We start from the raw sequence: 15,187 nt of genomic DNA on the forward strand, positions 1-15,187 counted from the left end.
AAACAAAACGAATTTGTTAGATCAAAAATAAATTCCTCAAAATGGATAGAAACACCCTTGTTCTTAGCTGGGATTTTATTGTGTCTAAGAGCTAATCGGACTGATTTAAAGTGGTTTGTAATAAAAGAATCGAATGACGACTTTGACCAAACTCACGGTCAGTTCCTTGTATTGATTATTCAGAAGTGGTACAGACTGAATTGTTTGAAATAAGAGGGCCTTCATCTTTCTCTCTCCCCCTTCCTGCCACTGTTGGAGGCTGGACTCTGTGTTCCTGTAAACTCTACCAGCCGTTATAAGAGACTTCTGATTGAATACCAGTTTTTATTTGAGGAAATGCCATGTTTCCTGTTTTTATTCAACAGCAAACCCAGGTTTGCAGCACGGTTCTGTGCCTGAAAATGTCACTCAGTCCGTCTGCTCTTCACCTCCAGGTGTGACACAAAAATTTACAGCCGTCACTCAGGGTAACCAGAAGGCCAATCCAAGCAATGGGCTGACTTTTTATTAAGCACCATCTTTAGATGTGATTGATCCGGTTCCTAACTGTGTTATTTTTTTCAGGTGTTTGCAACAAATGTCATTCAGATAAATTTAAGAAAAGCTGCAGGCAACTGTGAACACCAGCACATAGCTCCATCTCTCGGTTCGTTCATTCATTTTAACTAAAGACTTGAGAATTAGAGCAGGTAGATTTCAGACAACTTGTATAGATACAGATATAATTTATTCTGTCATGCTGACAGGTTGCAAAGGGTGCCCCTCGTTTGAACAGGATATGAACAGGAAGCCAAAAGGGAGCTCCAAGCATGAGTGAGTCTTCTTGCAAAGCTGCACACACACACACACAGCAGTGGGCGTAAAGCTTAGACTGAAACTCGCACTAAAAAAACCCCAAACAGCACAACTGCAGTTAATCAGCTCACATATGCAAGATGCACACAGACGTTCCCAAAGTACGAGACCGAAAGTCCTACTAACCCAGCAGTAAAGCTGCTGTGAACCAGCTGCAAACGACACATCAGTTTGTGCTGATACTTTGCACACACATAAATACACTTCTTTTGCCTCACACACACTCAGAGCCAATAATAAAACAAAACCGGATTATGCAAATTAGCAGGAAGAAAAAAAAAAAGAGGCGAGAAATGTGAGAGATAGGAGGGAGGGAGTGACAGAGGTAGGGTGGATCTAAAGTAGGCTGAGAAACAGAAACAGGAAGGCGTGTGTTTGAGTGAAATACAAGTGAGACATAAAGATTGTGCGTGTCCTTCCTCAGCAGCTCTCCTCTCCTGAGCACTCATCGGTTTTAGATGGAGTTACCCGTCGGTGCGTGACATGCCTGAGGAGGATTATTAGTGACACAGAACAACAAGATGGATTTCCAACAGAGGGCAGCTCTGGATATCTCCACCAAGAACCCTCAGGATGATTTTGAGATCCTGTTGAGAGTTGGTGGAGGAACCTACGGAGAAGTTTACAAGGTCAGATTTATTTTTTATTTTTTTCTTTATCACAGCTGGTAAGATTTAAAAAAAAAAAAACAACCATTCACCTTCACGAGATTTTCAGAGAATCGTTGAAAAGCGGCCACATGATGAAACGGTTTGAGGAGGAACAAAAGTGTTTAAAGCTATAAAATCATTTGTATGAGGAGGATGTTTGCTGCACCGGCTGCTACCATCTCAAGTCAAGCATGTCTTACTTCTGCATATTTTTCTAATCGCTCACTCTTCACCGCTTGTTCCATAATGACACGTTGTGCGTTTCTCAAGGTCTAACACGTTCCTGTCGAGTTTCTCCTTGAGTTTAGAATAGGACCAGGGATGGGATTGATTTTAGCCACATTGTTTTGTTGCAGTCACAACCTCAGTGCAGCCTACCCAGCTAGAGGAAGTGGTTTAACAAGAAGTGAAAGTATTCTCGTCAATAACTCTTTTTTTATGATAGTTTTACTCCAAGTTACTTTAGATAGTGGATTGTAATCAAACATCTCTTTAAACTGTTATTTCCCTTATTTAGCTGTGTGAAAACAACCTCTAAACAGAAGCTGGGACACATTATTAGACATTGATTTTTATTATTATTTTGTTGAAATGCAAATGAGTGACGGTGAGGATCCAAACAGCAAACTATATTTGGGTGTGAACTAACAGAACTGGCTGTCACGCTACATTATTTCTGCCATTTTGTTTTGTTTTCATTCAGGTTTCTGTCCTTTTCTCGTGTCTCTTCTTTAAAACAGGCCGTAGTCAGACTTCTATGTGCTGCATGTGTAAATCAGGAGCGGTTGATATGAAATGATCTTATTCAAAGTTCACAAACACACAGACATGCTTCTGTTACAGGATCTTTGTCATGTGCTCCCTGACTGCAGCGCTGCTGATCCATGCAGCGTTTAACTGGCACATATTAAACATGAGCCATGTCGTTCACATAATGAGGAGAACTTAATGCACCAGTTAGGTGTCACAATGTGTCGGCCCCCCTTTAGCAACCAAACCAGCTCCAACACAGGATCTTTTGGGGGTGATCCTTTTTGTCCTCTGAGTTGTGAGGTGAACAACTGGGTCATGGATTGGGCTCATTATGGCTCTGAGGAGCTGAGCTGTCAGCTGGACAAGTGTTACTGCTGGGAAAGCTTCTCCTTGGGCTGCAGCTGTGCATGTGTAAGCAGCAACTTTAGGTTTATCCAGCTGAGCATGGTATTGTAATGAGATCAAATGTTGTAATGGTGTCAGTGAATATGACCAAATGTTCAGATTCAGTTAGCTCATCCAGAAATAAAGATGTTCACACATTCAAACATTTAGACTCAGAAAACAGCAAGTTCTTCTGCTGCATCCCCCGAACTGACCTGCAGAAGGACGCAGCAGCTGAACCTTTACTTAACAAACCCGTTATCCAGAGAACAGGCTCGGTTTATACGGCGCCAAAATGGTGAAGAACTTCAAAGCCGTTGTGTTACTTGGACGACGCTGAAATGTGAAATTATTACCAAATATTCTGAAATGTTTTTCCTCTTCAGAGATGGAGTATGAACCTGTTACACATTCATTTAGCGTTTTCTGTGGGCTGACTGTATTTTAGAGGATTCTCTGGTACTTTCCTTAAAGTCAGTCACACTTGAAACAATCTCCTAAAAAAAAAGTGTTAATTTACTTCAGTCGGAGCCCACATACACCTCTCAGTCATCAGTGGGGTGATTCTCTCTTTTAAAATGACTGTTTTGTGCATATTAATGATTCTACACTGAAAGTGACTACAGAGCAGAAAGTCAGTCGAAAGAATGGATCCAACTCGGAGTTGAACTCAGTGTAGGAAACTAAAACATGCCAAACTTCTCATTTTATAGACTGACTTAAAGTCCAAACATTATTGCTCCTGTTGAGCGGTGAGTCATCTCCTCTATTTAAAGGCAAATATTTATCTCTGTAGATGATGTGGAACGATCGGAATTTTTTGGTCAACAGAATTTATATCTGATCACTTTGTTCATGTTGGTGTCGACTGTTTATTTCTGCTCTGTTTTCTGAATGATTTCAGTTGGATTTAGGAAATATTTGTCCGTTTAAGCACAGGTTGGACTGAGTTTTAGCCGGTTTAAAAGAGCCGGTTCAAGCCGGAACTTTTGGTCAGGCCTCAGCAACATGTTTTTTGTGGCATGGAGACCGAACGTGGGCGCGAAGGTGACGCACCTCTGAGCCAGCAGGCGAGATGGTAAAATATACAAGTAACTGTAATAGTGACAGACGTATGATTCCCTGATGCTGGTAAGCTGTCTAAAAGCACACCCTGGCGTGGTTAAACGCCACGTCTGTCTGGTCAGTGAGAACGATGGACGAGCTGCAGCAACTTCTTTTATTTAGAATGTAAAGATTGAATTATTTAAAAGTGAAAAATAGTTTTATTATTCACACTGTCGCAATCATTGATTGACCAAAACATGAACTAATCCTTCACTTTTTGTGATAAAGAAGCTTTAATCTCATGAGGAAATACCCCATTTCAGGACATTGTGGGAAATAATCGAGCTGTTCTTGCAGGATCTGCAGTAAACGGTGACTGTAAACGCTGCAAAGCAGGTTCTCTGTAGAGCGAACACACTTCCTCTCAGCAGGTTAACTGATATTATTGTTCTGTTTGTAAGAGATTTACCTGACTTTGTTCTGTCCCTTGAGCCTCTTGTAAGCTGTTTTTCAGGGGTCCACTGTTGTCCTACTGGGAGAGGCTGCTACTGTAGATGCTTATAACCACAGCGTCTGTGCAGTGAGTTCAGCTGGGTGATGATCTCCCACAGAGACGGTTTGAAGCAGCAGAGGATCTTTAACATCCTCTCATCTGACATGCTTCACTCAATAATTTGATTCCCTTCTGATTCTCGAACAGTGTTCCATTTATATTTTTAGGATCAATATTTAACCACAGAGTTAGTTTCCCGTCGTATGATGAAGATAACACTGCAAATGCAACACTTTTGCATCATCAGGAGAGGTGAGAATGTAGTTCTCACTGCTGCTTTAACAATCATGTGTGTGCTTGTGTGTGTGTGATGACCATTATGGCAGCAATGAAAGAAAGAAGAAGCTTCGATACCAAGCAGTAACTTTACCATTTAGGAGGATCTGAAAGATGCACAGACACTGCAACAAGCCTGTTTTAATGTTAAACTGTTTTCTATATCCTAAACCCAAAGTAACATTTATGGAAAATAGGTTTTAAACTGCTTCATGTATTGTGTGGGAGAGGCTGAGTAGAAATGAAATGTGACCAGCAGAGAAAGAGGGAACAAGAACAGCCTGTTAATACATAATAAAGTCGGTTTAAAACGAGTTTTAAACAATGCTTGCAAATACAGGAGGAACTACAAGCTAATGGATGTAATATGATATGGTGAGATTAGGTGGCATGTCAACATTTCTAACAGCTGAGACGTCCTTTCTCAATTTAAACTTTCTCTCCGTCTCTCTCTGCTTGTGATGGCAGCAGTAGCTTGTTAAACCTGCTGTGCAGCGTTACACGCTTAATGTACGATGACCTGATCCACACACCAAAACACCGGTGCTGTTTGTTTTTAGGATAAAAGTTTTCATTTGTAGAATTGCAGATGAATTCAAACTTAATCTTTGAGAGAATTATTTTCTGTTTCTGAAATGGTTTCATTTGGTGTTTTTAAACAATGTTTTACGGCGTTAACCAATGCCCAAAATAAAACTACCGATAACTGGTGACACGTGTCCTGTTAAAGAAATGTAAAGGCACTGCAGTTATCCTTTCTTTGTGATGTGATGCTTGGAATTTAATGCTGGTACTCGCATGGAAACTTGCTCTCATAGCGAACATATTTAAGCTCAGTACAGACTTCTTTTGTCACCTATTGCTTTGTCTTTGAGGGAGTTTGAAGACCAAAGTTGCAGCTCATGGCTAGTGCCAGGCTTTCTGTTTTGAGTCAGGAACCTATACTTTGCCATGAACAATGAAAACATGTCACACCACCCAGACTCAGACTAATATACACCTACTTTAAGATTAAAATCAGATTTTATTGTCATGCATTCACAATAAATTTGTCCTCTGCTGTTAATCCATCCAGGTTGGCACCTGTTGACACACACATGCATTGGATGACTGACTCTAGCCACTGAGCCACAGCCGCCCCTTCAGGCAGGCAGAGGCAAAAAATACGTTTTTTGGGGAACTTATTTCATCAAACCACTGAGGGAGTTGAAGATGATAATTAAGATATTTAAGCCTCATCAGTGAAATGTCAGACATTCAGCAGTTGCACAGACAGCCTGGGCTCCTGAAAAGGTGAAGTTGCTGCACGCCAAGTCATTTGGTGTGTTCATACAAAGATTTTTCGTACTTTTGAGACTCATTTTGCCATACAATTACTCACCAAAAGCTTAAAATACGTGTAAATAACATAACAAAAGTTCAAAAAGCGGCGTGCTACTTTTACCCATTGCAGTGAAAACATGTTGGCACACAATAAGCTCTTAAAATATTAAATATAGAACATAGTGGTTTAGAGCCACCACACGGTACTGAGCTGCTAAGCTGGCATCCAGCACATCATCTTCTCTATACAAATGAGACCATGATATATCGCCTATGATTCACCATATTGCTTTAGGTTGTTATGCTAATATTTACTCATTAGCAGCTACAGCACAGCTTAGGTTGATGATTGAGTTCAAGTGTTTCGTCTTAAACCAAAGATGGATTTAGTTGATCTTGACCGTTTGAGACGATTCAGGGATCACCATGTATGTGTTTTCACGATAATATAGTGGCAGCCGCACAGCACCGGAGCTTAAAGATGAGTTGGACTCGCTGCAGTTCTGATTCTGAACACACTGCTGAGTGCACTGTAAGGTTTGCACCTGAAGTTATACAGTACGAACACGATTCACACTCAAAAATAACTTCAGTTTAAATTATCTGTTGTTTCTGTTGCATTTGTTTTCTTAATGTAGTTCAGACGGGTCGTATAGGTAACTATAGAGACCAGTTTCCACAGTTTTTCCTGCAGGTCTTCCTGTTAGTGTGTTTTTAAACTGTTCCACTCACACTACATGTTACAAAAATGTACAGAACTGTACAGCAAAGCTAAAACGGCACCAAAGTGCTCGTCTCGCCAGGTATTGTGACATCAATTTTTGGGTTTGCTGTCGTTGGCGAACTCGAGAACAGTGAGCATAAACTCCATTCAAACTGCTGTTGGCGCAGTGGGACAAATCAGCTGGGTTTGTCCTCTGGGGATCATGCAAAAACTAGATTTGAACACTTTTTTTTTTTTTGTCTGCCTTTGTAAACAATCTGAAAGTTAAACTGTGTTACATAATAAAAACAGAACCTTTTCCTTTGGAGTTCAGCTCGCTGGTCATGTGGCTTTAAATTTCACTTCACATCATTTGTAGTTTCAGAAATACAAGGCTTTCATCTTATAGAAAAGGGGATGCCGCAGAGCCTTTTGGGCATTCTGTGCCACCTAATACACAACCCAGCGTCATCCCCGTCACCTCTGACAAAGCCTGCCTAGTGGTTTTCTAGTAGCTTATTGTTAGCTTTGACGTTAGCTGTAATGTTATATCCTCGTATGTAAGTCGCTTTGGATAAAACATAACAAATGTAACATAAACTTTTAGTCATTTATTATTATTATTAGTAGTAGTAGTTAGTAGTAGTATTTTTATTAGAATTGGTATTATTGTTGTTGTTAATATACAATCATTGTAAATATTAATAATTTTAATAATTTTTTTGACCTGCTTGACTAATTTGAATTTCCCCCATTGGGGGATGAATAAAGTATTTTTCTATTCTAAACAGATATGATTCTAGTTAAGAGGTCACTTTCTCAGTCATATTACATCATGGTCTGAGGACTGAACTAACTGTTGAGTATAAACTTTTCTTATCTTAAACTGAAAGCTAGTTTTTACTTTTCTTATCTTCACATGGGTCACGTTACCTGTATAAAATAAATGTTTGATAGTTATTTTTTATCAGGGCTCTGCCCAGAATTGACTAAGCTAAGTGCATCTCAGCATCTAACCATGTCATGATCTTCCTCCTCTTCTTATCTGATGTGGCTTGTGCTACTGTGCTGCTCTACAATGTGCAAATGGAGTCCCGTGCTCATAGCCCGACAAGCTAAAAGCTGCACCTGGAGTGTGTGCAACCTCAGGCATGAAATGAAGAAGTGAGCAGAGGACCACATAAGAAATCTGCATGCAGAGCTGCTTTAACTGTGTCAGGTTTCTGCTGAAACACTGTGGTTTTGTGTGTGTGCACATGTGTGCTTTAGAATGAAATGTAGATACATTTTAGTTGGTGTGGATTTATCTTTAACTTTAAAAAGAGGAAGAGAGATGCACTTTGGATGCTAAGAACTACAAGCAAATCGTAGTCAAATGGGACCACGTGGCTGGCATTAGTTTGTGTTAATGTGTGTGTGTGCGTGTGTGCTTTAACACTTGATCTGATTTCATAAAGGAAATATTCAGTTTAGCTCAATGAGCTACTGTGAAGTTTTACAGCTCAGTTATCAGAATGTTCCCTGGTGTTTAAAGGGGAACTCCTGGGCATTTGAAACGCATTTCCATTGTTAGAGGTTGTCAAATACTGACGGTAAGACACAGACCGGTGCAAATCGGCGCTCCCTGTGCGGCGATTGCGCTGTTTGCGCAGCCTGTCATGCTAGCCAAATACGTGGTGGCTAAGGGGCAAGTGCTAAACCTTCCACGTAAAACAACAACTTGCACACTGCAGAAACGTCACACCACTTTATGAACCATCCGACAATAAAGTCACAAGCCTTACCATCAAAACCATATGCATGGTTCTCACATTACTGGCATGGGGACGTTACAAAACAACTTTATAAACAGCATGTCACTTACCGGTTGTCGGTACGCTCGCGCATGTGAAAGCCCAAAAGAGTCAATGGACGATACTCCCATATCCAAAGCAATTATTTTCTCTAGAAAAACTGCATTCAAGTATTTAAAACATTACAACAATATAACGTCCCCATGCCAGTAATGTGAGAACCATGCATATGGTTTTGATGGTAAGGCTTGTGACTTTATTGTCGGATGGTTTATAAAGTGGTGTGATGTTTCTGCAGTGTGCAAGTTGTTGTTTTACGTGGAAGGGTTAGCGCTTGCCCCTTAGCCACCACGTATTAGCCTCGCATGACACGCTGTACGAACAGCGCGATCTCCACACAGGGAGCGCAGATTTGCACCAGTCTGTGTCCTACTGTCAGTATTTGACAACCTCTAGCAATGGGATTGGGCTTCAAATGCCCCAGAGTTCCCCTTTAAATCAAATGAATGACCCAAAACTGAATTGTTCTTTGTGATAAAGATGGAACACAACTGAAAAACTCAAATCGTTTAGTAATCACAGACAATAAATGAATATTAAAATATTGCAAAAAGAGGATATAAAAAGAGGAAATACTTTCATTTCCTTCAGCCACAACTTCAACAATGGACTATTATGAAATAATGAGTTATCGAGAATTGGCCGCACCAAAATGAAGCTCCGACACAGACGTTAAATTCACTGGTGAAACTTGTCCTGAAGTTTCACGCTGCTTTAAACCAAAACACACCATCTGTTCTCCTGCAAACGGCTCAAAAGTCCAGACTAATTTACTTATGCACACCTGGAACAAACCTCCAACATGTGCTGTTCTCTGACGTTGATTACATTTAAATCGGCCTTAAACCTGTGGTTTTGGATACCACTTTAAACCAAACTGTTAGCCCGTTCTTGTACTAAACGTCTTTATCTAAAGGCTGGCACTTTGTAGCTTAGTTTTTAAATTGCTGCTACCACTCCTGCTCTGATTTAGATGAGTCAGTTATGGCATATCCTAGTGTGCAGTGTACTGAAATGTTGTTTCCCCCCAAAATAAATTTAAATGGAGACAAAAGTCACAACTGAACTATAAGATGAGACGCCACAAAAAAGATAAAGTGACAAATGCTAAATGGTAGTGCAGAGAATGGTACAATTCATCATGCAGTGTTGCATGCTGGGACAGCAGTGCCATGTTTTGAGGATTGCCCTCCACACTAATCTTTTAATGTAGTCCTTAAACTGTTGTTTAAAATATTCTTAAGAAGACGTAAAGATAAAAATAAAAGAGCTGTGACTGGTAGAAACTGAGCGACCATGCCAAGGAACCTCGTTAAGCAAGATAAACTACATAGATATTGATTTTGGACTGGAAAGTGCAAGTTGTGCTAATCCACAAGCTGGTGTTGTCTAATTCTGATGATCTGTAGAATCCAACCCCCTCATTTTAGCCCCAAATATTATAACAAACTAATTCTATAACATTCAGTCATGTATTCGGGCTGAGAGGTTCATCAGTTGCTTGTACAGATGTGCTTTTTTTTTTTGGTGGTAATGTCTCCAGATGTGCTTCTTATTGAAGGCATTGATGTGACCTTCAGGGAAACGATGAGCAGCATGAGCAGTCAGGTGATCAAAGGAGGGGGAGAGAATGAAAGACATAATCAGACAGTTTTTCATGGGTTGATTAATTATGAGACGGTGGAGGCGTCACTGCTTTTTCATGAACTTAGTGGACATGCTTGTTGTTATTTTAGAGCTAACAGAAGAGCTTAATTTCCTTCTGTCGCACCTACTTTCATCTTCAGCTGTCGTCTGGCTCCTTTTCTTTTTGAGAAAAGTCGTGTCTGATTTCATGTGTAAGCGGGAGAAGAAGAAGAAGACCCAGCTAAACAACAGTTAGATACATCTATCAAATATTCAGTATTTTCTTTGATCTGGCTGGAAAACAAAAAAGCTGATGTGCCTCTATCACAGTATTCCTCAGATAATGTGTCGCACATTTGCATTATAAGATATTTGAATAAATATGTTTTAATATCTTCCAAATCAACTGCGTCATCATGGTTTTTGAAATCCACAAAAGAATCCCAGCCGCTCACATATTCTTTGTTTGTTGTGGCCGTAAAGAACTGTGAGATCGAATTATTTATTTTCTTTTCAACGAGTTCTACCAGTTTTCACCGTGACTGCCACTGAGGTACTTCCGGGTCGTTGTCAGTTATTTGACTGGATCCCAAGAGAGTTGAGAGCACTTCATCAGTCATGTAACACTGCCTCAGGCGGTTCATAAATCAAATCAAATTTATTTGTATAGCACATTTCATGTACAAACAATTCAAAGTGCTTTACATAAAATAAAATCATTGCAGCAGGGAGTGGAAGAAGCATTAAAAATACATAAAAGAATATAAAGAGAAACAAATAAAATCGTTTAAATGAATTTAAAAACAAGCAACAGGCCAGATGAGTTAAAAGATATCGTGCAGATTTCATGCATAGACACATGAGAAAAGAAATGTTTTTAACCTGGATTTAAAAATGTCTCCATTTGTGTACAATTTGGTCTAACACACAAAGATGAAACAGTTTTTTTCTCATCGATGTCTGTTAGAGGGATTGATTCCTTCGCTGGTGATTCATGTCACAGGTTACAGCTTCTACTGGGATTAAACTATTAAAAACGATGATTATATTGTTCAAAGTAAGATAAAGTTTGAGTGGTCACAGAAATGCTGTGGTTGAGGGTTGGGTCTGTGGCTTCATTAATATGCTGTGAACTGAAACTGCACAAACGTGTGTATAATTGTTCTCTCTGGATCTTATTTATTAATTTATTTTCTGAATTAAAGCCCCACGGTGAGATTTCCTGTGTGGATGTACTGTTTCTGTCAGTGATATACGGTTGTTTGTTTTCCACGTGACCTTTAATAAGAGCGAGTTGGATCTCGGTAAAACAGAAGTAAGCAGGTCCACTTCTTCTTTTGTTACGTTGCTGTTGAGGCAGATTGTAAATATCATCCCGGTTTAATTAAGACTGAAAGTGTCATCACAGAGGTCGGTGGAAGGAAACACCCGTGTGCACACACACTGTGGGGTGGAAATGTTTCTGTGAAAGGTCTACGGCTTCTGCTGTGACACTTTACTGTGTTTGGTTGTTTACTTGTTTACTGACTGCCTGCAGGGTGTGTTTCCTCTCTGTGACCTCCCTGTTGTGACACACACTGAATTGAATGGAGTTTCCGATGTTGTTGCTTCCACTCTTCAGTCTTCTGTCTGTCAGTCGCTGAAGGCTGTTAGTCTCTGCTTCAGAGCACTGACTCCAAATGACTTGAACCAATTATCTTTACAGCTTCCCAGAAGACACTTACCTGCTCAGAAAAGTCATGTGTGGCTCAGTTTTAACCAGAAATATTGTGTAATATGAACAAAGATGCACAACTACAGGTACGTAGAAGCTGCTCTGTAACCATAAACATGACTAAACTTTTCCCAGAAACACAGATCATCCTCAAACTGATAGAGAAGTTCTTCGTAACTCGTGGTCCCTTACATGTTCACTCAGAAAACACTGTTTCTCCGCGCAGCTGTAGTGTAACGCTGACTCGTGAATTCAAGTTTTATCTAGTGGACATGATTTATATTCTAGTTATATTTTGGGCATGTTTTAAGGGCAAACTACTGTCAATAAGCCCATTAAAGGTCTGAGGGATATTCTTTTTTTATCTTTTGAAAACTTAGTTCTGTACAATTTTTATGAAAGCCGTCATGTTTTAGCTGATAGTTACTGCTGAAACAACACAACAATAACACAAGACATATTGAATTATTGTCATTATTTAACAAAAATTAAGTTAAAATTCAGAAGCAGTTTGGACAAAACTGAGATTCCCAAAGGAATGAGAGTAAGTAGCAGCCAGAGAGGAAAACGTCTTTTTAACTGGAAGGGGCGGCCATCGGCTGCAGCCAACAAAGACTGAACAGCTGTCAATCTTCCCAGGAGTGGACGTCCCAGCAAAGTCACCCCAAGGTCAGAAACCCAAGAGCTACATCTCAGACTCTGCAGGCCTCAGCATGTTAAAGGTTAAAGTTCATGACGGCACAGTTAGAAACAGACTGAACAGGTGTGGCTTGTGTGGAAGGGCTGCAGGAGAAAGCCTCTTCTCTCTAAAAAGAACATGGCAGCACAGCTTAGGTTTGCAAAGCTGCATCTGAACAAACCACAAGACTTCTGGAACAATGTCCTTTGGACAGACCAGACCAAAGGGGAGATGTTTGCTCATAATGCACAGCAGCACGTTTGGAGGAAACCAAACACAGCATATCAGCACAAACACCTCACACCAGCTGTCAAGCACGGTGGTGGAGGGCTGATGCTCTGGGCTGGTTCTGCAGCCACAGGACCTGGGCACCTCGCAGTCATTGAGTCCACCATGAACTAAAGCTGGGCTGAAACTGGCTCATCAACAGGACAAAGATCCCAAACACAGCAGCAGATCTACAGCAGAATGTGTGAAGAAGAGAAGAATCGAGGTGTTGCAACGGTCCAGTCAGAGTCCAGACCTCAGCCTGACTGAGATGCTGTGGTGGGACCTTCAGAGAGCTGTGCAGAAACCAGAGCTGCAAACCTCAATGAGCTGAAGCAGCCAAAGGTCCTCCTCAGCCGTGAGAGAGAGACTGATAACATCACACAGGACTAAAGGTGGTTCTGCAAGCTGTTGGATCAGTAAAATGATCAATTCTCCGGTTGTTTTTACCTTGTGTCACCACCTGATAAGGAGTGGATTATCTTTATTTGATATCCTGATGCATGAAACTTTAAAACTGAAATGTCCTTTTTCGAATGACGGAACATGTCGGACCGCAGGTGTCCAAATATATTTGCCACTGATTTTGTTTTCCATCAACGTTGAGACGAAATAAACCTGAGCTCATGGTTAAAAAAAGGAAAATGTCTGATGCAAGTATAGTTGTCAGTTGTTTGTGACCACCCCCCTGCTGCAACCACAACACCCCTTCTTTCCATTTTAATGTCAGAGTTTAAGCAGGCTGCAGACCAGCATCACTATAGCTTCCATTGCATTACACCACCGGTGGTTTGAATTTTTCCGACAAATTCAAGTCAGCCCCTTAAATAGCTTTATTTTCTCATTTAAACGACGCTGTTAAGAACCGGCAGCAGCTCAAATGAGTGGGAAGGATCATTTTGTAGGGCTACTGTAACTCCTCTCTTCCTGGGTTGACAAAGGTGTTCTTTAAATTCACTGTCTGAATACACGCATGACTGTTTTCTATTTCAGGCCAAACGTTGTGAAAGGGTATTTCCTTAACCTGCAGTGGAAGAGCTGGTAGTTGTGTTAACTCTGACCTCCTACGTGTGTGAGGTCATCTTTGCCTGAGATGCCCACTTTAGAGAAGGAACCGATTGATGCTCGGCCGAGCTTTTTTAAGTTTGTGTAGTTCCTTCTGTGTTCTTTCCATTCACCATAAAGAAACCTTTTAAAATGTAAAATAAAGCAGCATTTTCACCCGGAACAACGGAAACATTGCAGATTTTAAATTAAACTTAAATATTTGAATTTATTTTTTATGAGTTGAGATGGAAAACTTATAGATAATGCACAGAAAGTTACAGGATTGATTCATATACACAGAAAGAAGTGATTTTAGCTCATGAAAAAAATGAGTTTTTCATATCTGAAGGTAATGATGCAAATTCATTTTTGTCTTTGTATGAATTGGACTCATTTGGATTTGAATGGATTATGATTGTATTACAGTGTATTGGGTTATAATTGGACTGTGTTATACTCTCTATGAATAAGAATAAAATTAATTAGATCCAGAGATGGTGTAGAGCCAGTTGATGTGTAGATAGATAGATACTTTATGATCCCGAAGGAAATTCAAGAATCCAGTAGCAAGACATAATAAAGCAATAAAAATGTTTATACAATTATAAACACTTTAAAAACAATCTAAGAATTAAAAAACAATTTAAAAAACAGTTTAAAAATATAAAGTGACCAGTGAAGTAAGAGTTTTTGAGTCTGTTGGTGGAGCAGGTTAATGCGCTTTGTCAGCTTCATGTCTGGGGCTGCGTTCATCTTTTATCGGCTGCCTACAGATGATCCTGATGAAACGAGGTTAAATAAAGGTGTAGCATTTGCTGATGGATTAGATTTTGGATTGTTGTGAATTTGAACGATGATTCGTTAGCTTTCCTGCTTTTGATGGTAGAAGACATGTAATTAACATCCTTCTGATGGGCTGCATGGTTGCATGATGATGGTGGGGAGCAGTCTTAAAAACATGCACGTCAGGTTGATCAGCGATTGTAGATTGATCATAGCAGTGAGTGCGCAGACATTTAAGGACCAACTGTTCAGAGGTGGACAAGAGACGAGTCACTTCATAGTTCTGGCATCAGAGGAGAGTTTTATTTATTTATTTTTTCATTAGACATTCTCAGTATGTTAGAAAACCACGATAATGAGCTGCTATCTCAGCTATAGGTGATGTAGCTGGCATTAGCACGCTGACAGCTCCAGATCAATGTAGTGTAATTATTCTGGGTGTGTAGTGCAACAACAAAATGGCTGCCTCACTGCACGATGGACAGTTTGAACACGGCCGTGGGTTCCAGCCAAGCTGCAGACTATTTGAGGTTCACCTCAAGCGTATTTTAATTTGTTTCCAGCAAAGGCAAGCTTTTAAAAACATTACCTGCAAACATTCATGATTTTATTAGTATTAGTGTTGATGTTATTATAGTGAAACTATGCCTTTAAGGACCAAGTGTTTGGATCCC

At 40.1% G+C, this 15,187-nt stretch overlaps 1 protein-coding gene across 1 annotated transcript in view; it reads left to right on the forward strand.

The window, feature by feature from the left end:
• The first annotated feature begins 1,206 nt into the window (after positions 1–1,206).
• Positions 1,207–15,187, forward strand: part of map4k1 (mitogen-activated protein kinase kinase kinase kinase 1) — a 36,597-nt gene continuing 22,616 nt past the window's right edge. Inside the window, exon 1 of the mRNA XM_075472997.1 lies at positions 1,207–1,484. Coding sequence (XP_075329112.1) covers positions 1,377–1,484 — 108 coding nt within the window. The 5' untranslated portion in view covers positions 1,207–1,376. The remainder of the gene's footprint in view (positions 1,485–15,187) is intronic.

The sequence above is a fragment of the Odontesthes bonariensis genome, chromosome 9 (genome assembly GCF_027942865.1).
Source record: "Odontesthes bonariensis isolate fOdoBon6 chromosome 9, fOdoBon6.hap1, whole genome shotgun sequence".
Lineage (NCBI taxonomy): Eukaryota > Metazoa > Chordata > Actinopteri > Atheriniformes > Atherinopsidae > Odontesthes > Odontesthes bonariensis.